The following is a 4,358-nucleotide window of genomic DNA, read 5'->3' on the forward strand; positions in this document are numbered from 1 at the left end:
CACACACACACACACACACACACACACACACACACACACACACACACACACACACACACACACACACACACACACATCAGCACATTGTAACTATAAATAAATTAAATATTCCTTTTGTTAAGAAACATTAATTTCTTTGTTTACCCGTCCTCTCCTGTTATCGCTCAAGGTCCAGTCCCGAGTAAAGAGATTCAGTTTTCTTACTCAAATTCGGACCACTCGCCGTACGTCGTCGCGCTAGTAAAGTTACCCTTCTGGTCGTTGACTAGCTCTTCGACCTATAAGTACAGGTGAGGCTTTCTCTATGTTGCGTTCTCCTACAGGACGTAACATATAGCCAAATTTTTGGGGGCTCGTCCGGGATGAATAAAGCGATAATCATAATAAGAGCATGAATACACAATCTACTTCCGACAAAGCCGAGATAGAAAAAACTTATCACTAAGCAACAACTCCCGCATCGCTTCGTCGATCTCGCTAAACACACTTACAACAACCCTCATACACCTCTATATCATTCGTACCTCGCGATCAACCTGTTTCCACCACACCCTTATCACCTACAGCACTTCCACCTGACGTCCCAACACCTGTTATAAAGAAAATCTTGAGTGATAGTCCACTGTCTCCTTCGGGCAAATGCCTCACCACTGGGAATTAATCCTCCTCCCGCTACCATAGAAGAGGAATCCTTTGAAGAAAATCTAGACTTGAGAAAATAATTCTTGTGGCGACGTGACACAATACGTATCATTCGATAAATCTGTATACTCATTCCTAGCTACCGAAAGTACTATAGAGACGACCGATAAAGAAACTACCAGAAATCTCGGCGTAGACTCAAACGCGATAACAAAGGGAACCGACGTTGAACCTGTTATCTGTAGAAACATGACCACTAATAATTTTTCCGGCACCTTGCGTTACGCTGTGGAGGCCGTTCCATTCTTTGAAGGCCTAAATATATCGTTAGAATATTTTATAGAGGGATGCGAATTAGCGAAATCCATGCTGCCACCTGACAGCGAAATTTATTTAACCAAAATCATCCATACTCGATTAACCGGTAAAGCTCGACGTTCGGTACAAGATCAGGATTTTACGCAAATTAACCAGTTAACATCATATTTAAAAAGCATTTTCGGACCCACCAAAAGTCTTTACGAACTACAAGCAGACTTAGGGCGCGTATATCAACTAGCAGGCGAACAAATAATACCCTACGCCAATCGTGTAAAAGCAATCGGGAAACGCATCCTAGAAGCCTATCGTGCCATCGTTAGCGGACCCATGGGTGAATTAGTCAGAGCATCACTAGAAAAGGAACTGTGCAATAGTTTTATCAGAGAATTAGTCCCGGAGATGGAACAAAGAATCTCCCGAAATCTAGACGTAACGGGCACGGTAAACGAAGCATTGAGAATAGAAAGGGAATTACGTGCGATTAACGAATTGCGTGGTACACAAATCCACTCGTCGTCGCTAATTTACAAACCTGCCAGATATGTAAAACTTCTGGTCACGCCGCGGATAATTGTCAATTATTGCGAAACTCCAACTTGGGTCACGAAATTCTAACTTGTCAACTCTGTAAAAAACGGGGCCACAGCGCGAACAAATGCAGATCGAGAGACCGCGCTAGTGTTGCGTCCGTAAAACTTGTGCAAAGTAATGTAATCTCGTGTCAAATTTGCTCGAAATCCGGTCATGCTACTCAAACCTGTCGATCAACTCACAACCAGCCTAATGTTACTTGCTATAATTGTCAAAAACCCGGTCATCTTGCTAAAAACTGCCAATTTCCCCGTAACCAATTAAATGATTTGCCAGAATTGCCAGAAATCCGGTCATACCGCTAGAGATTGTCGAAATCACTCAGTTACTACTAATGCTGTTCACTGTCAATTATATAATAAAACGAGTCATAACGCTAAGAATTGTTTCATTAACACAAATAGGAATACTTTAATTAGTAATATCGCTGAGGCGTGTCAATAGTGTGAACGCCCAGGACACGTCGCTTCTCAATGCCGCGCGAGGCAATTGGACAATCAAGGTTCGCTGGCCAGTAACAATTCAACCATATGCCAACTATGTAATAAAACCGGACATAAGGCCAAGGACTGTCGTGGAAACTAATCAATTTTAGGCCTATCAAATCAGTGCAGGTATTGCAGGGAAACGGGTCATTAGTGTTAGGATTTTTACAATGAAGAAATCAGGAATCCTGGTAGTTGAAGGCTTTACTACTTTATAACTGAACTCTGTCTTACACCAGAGAGAGAGCCTCCTCTCCTTGTACAGCCATAGAGCCGGCGCTGACTAGACTAGACTAGCCATCTTATATATGTATAGAAACCAGGCTAACCAACTTTTATCAACGCGCAGTACATATAACATAAAAGAAACTAAACGCAGTAGTATAATACTAAAACTAAAATTAACCATAATGAATACGCAAATCCCTACATCTCCCCACCTGCGTAGAGTTATGTAATTTTTACAAACAGATATATAAAACACAAAATTTTGTTTCACGCTATAATTAATATAGATTTACTTCCTCACAACTCCACACCAATTTTTCTTTGGTCACAGCTTTGGTAAGAAAATCCGCTTTCATTAAGTCTGAATTAATATACGATACATTAATATGTCCCTTAGCAACTTCATCTTTGACGAACTGAATTTTTAACAAAACATGACTACGTGACGATTTTGCATCTTTTAACACATCAATAGCTGATTGACTATCAGTTGCTATGTACACAGGTAGCTTGTAAAAAATTTCAAAGCTAAGCTCGGATAATAAACCAATTAGCCATTTTACATTTTTAGTTACATCATTAATCGCAAATAGTTCTGCTTCACACGTGGAGTCCGCTACGCATTTTTGTTTATGACAGTTCCACATTATAAGTGACTTGCCCAGTTGAATTACCCCACCTGAGAAAGATTTCATTTTGACTGCATTCCCCCAACTCGCATCACTACTACCATTGAGTTTACCTTGTTCTCGGTTATAACGAAGCTTATAATTTAAAGTACCTGATAAATAACGTAAGACTCTTTTCCATTATTAAGTGACGCTTCTCGGGATGGGTATTGAATTGTGATAGGTAACTCATTGCATAAGTAATATCTGGTCTAGATCTGTTGCTTAAGGGGAGATATACACCTAGGAGCCGGAAAAAAAGGTCATCTTTGTGAATTTTTTTAAGGAAAACTATTTGAAATTTCGGATTGGGGGTTTTTCTATCTAAAAGTATACACATTCAGGAATATGTCCAATTTTTTTTATTAAAAAAAATCAAAAATTGACGAGGTTGTGGTATAATCTTTGGAGCGCCGTAAAAAAATCCGGGTAAACGGTACCCACTGGCGTTTCTTCAAAAATCATCTGAAACAAAAAAACCAAAAAGATTATTAAATTAGATACTATAATCTAGTACTTGTCATAGCCGATTTTGAAAATATCGATTTATGACAAAATGGCGGACGTTTGAACATAACATAGCGATTTTTCGACCAAAAATTAGTTATTATTTTGCCTATAAAACAAAAACTAAGCAACAAAAAAAAAATCCCATGACAAGATAATGTACTAGATAATGATGTATAGAATAACCACAAAAAAATTCAAGGCAATCGGTTCATTGGTTTTCGAGAAATTTTGGGTACCGATTTGAAAAACGTGGTTTTGAGAAAAACGCGTTTGAAAATTTGGGAATGAATAAATCATTAAATTTGTCAACTTACATGGAATCATCGATACCAGGCCCATAGTGTAAGTCTTCTACGGTCGACGGAATGTTCATATTTTCTAAATTTTGTTGTCGGCGCCGTATTCGACCTTCTTTAGTCTGTTCTTGCGCTTGCAGCTCGGCTTTCGCTATGCGAGTTTCGTCTTCTTGCGCAGCGTACAAGTGCGCGCCCGATCCGACTGATATTCCTAATACGTTCATAATTTCTAACAATGACGTGACACCATTGTTGAACGTGCATGTTGCAAGAAATGCAGCAATGTTAACAATTTTGGCCCCGCTGTGCATCGTTTTTGGAGCTATCTTCCAAATAAGTTGGTTGAAGCTCTCATTGCTGTTTTGTGTGTATCCGCCAACACAGCGTTTCAACAATTTGTCATTGCTGAGATCTTCGTAAATTGGTTTGATGGGATCTAACACCGTTTTTGGCAATGCTGAATAATCGTGACGGAAATTCCTCAGTTCTCCTTTAGCTTTCGCTTGTTGCCACTTGCACCACGATTCCGGGCCTTCGGGACAAAAATGATGTTCAGGCTTGCTGTCTGTTGAGCCGTAATGGTAGAATGTTGCCCATATCGCTTTTTTCATGTCATC

The 4,358-nt window shown here is 39.7% G+C and overlaps 1 protein-coding gene across 1 annotated transcript in view; it reads right to left on the minus strand.

Moving 5' to 3' along the window:
- Window positions 1-3,336: 3,336 nt before the first annotated feature.
- Window positions 3,337-4,358, minus strand: part of LOC116852519 — a 1,432-nt gene continuing 410 nt past the window's right edge. Inside the window, exons 2-3 of the mRNA XM_032832973.1 lie at window positions 3,760-4,307; window positions 3,337-3,400 (exon numbers count right to left, since the gene is read on the minus strand). Coding sequence (XP_032688864.1) covers window positions 3,397-3,400; window positions 3,760-4,307 — 552 coding nt within the window. The 3' untranslated portion in view covers window positions 3,337-3,396. The remainder of the gene's footprint in view (window positions 3,401-3,759; window positions 4,308-4,358) is intronic.

This window comes from Odontomachus brunneus, unplaced genomic scaffold, assembly GCF_010583005.1.
Source record: "Odontomachus brunneus isolate Ranch 3 - 2012 unplaced genomic scaffold, Obru_v1 Obru_scaffold_232, whole genome shotgun sequence".
Classification (NCBI taxonomy): domain Eukaryota; kingdom Metazoa; phylum Arthropoda; class Insecta; order Hymenoptera; family Formicidae; genus Odontomachus; species Odontomachus brunneus.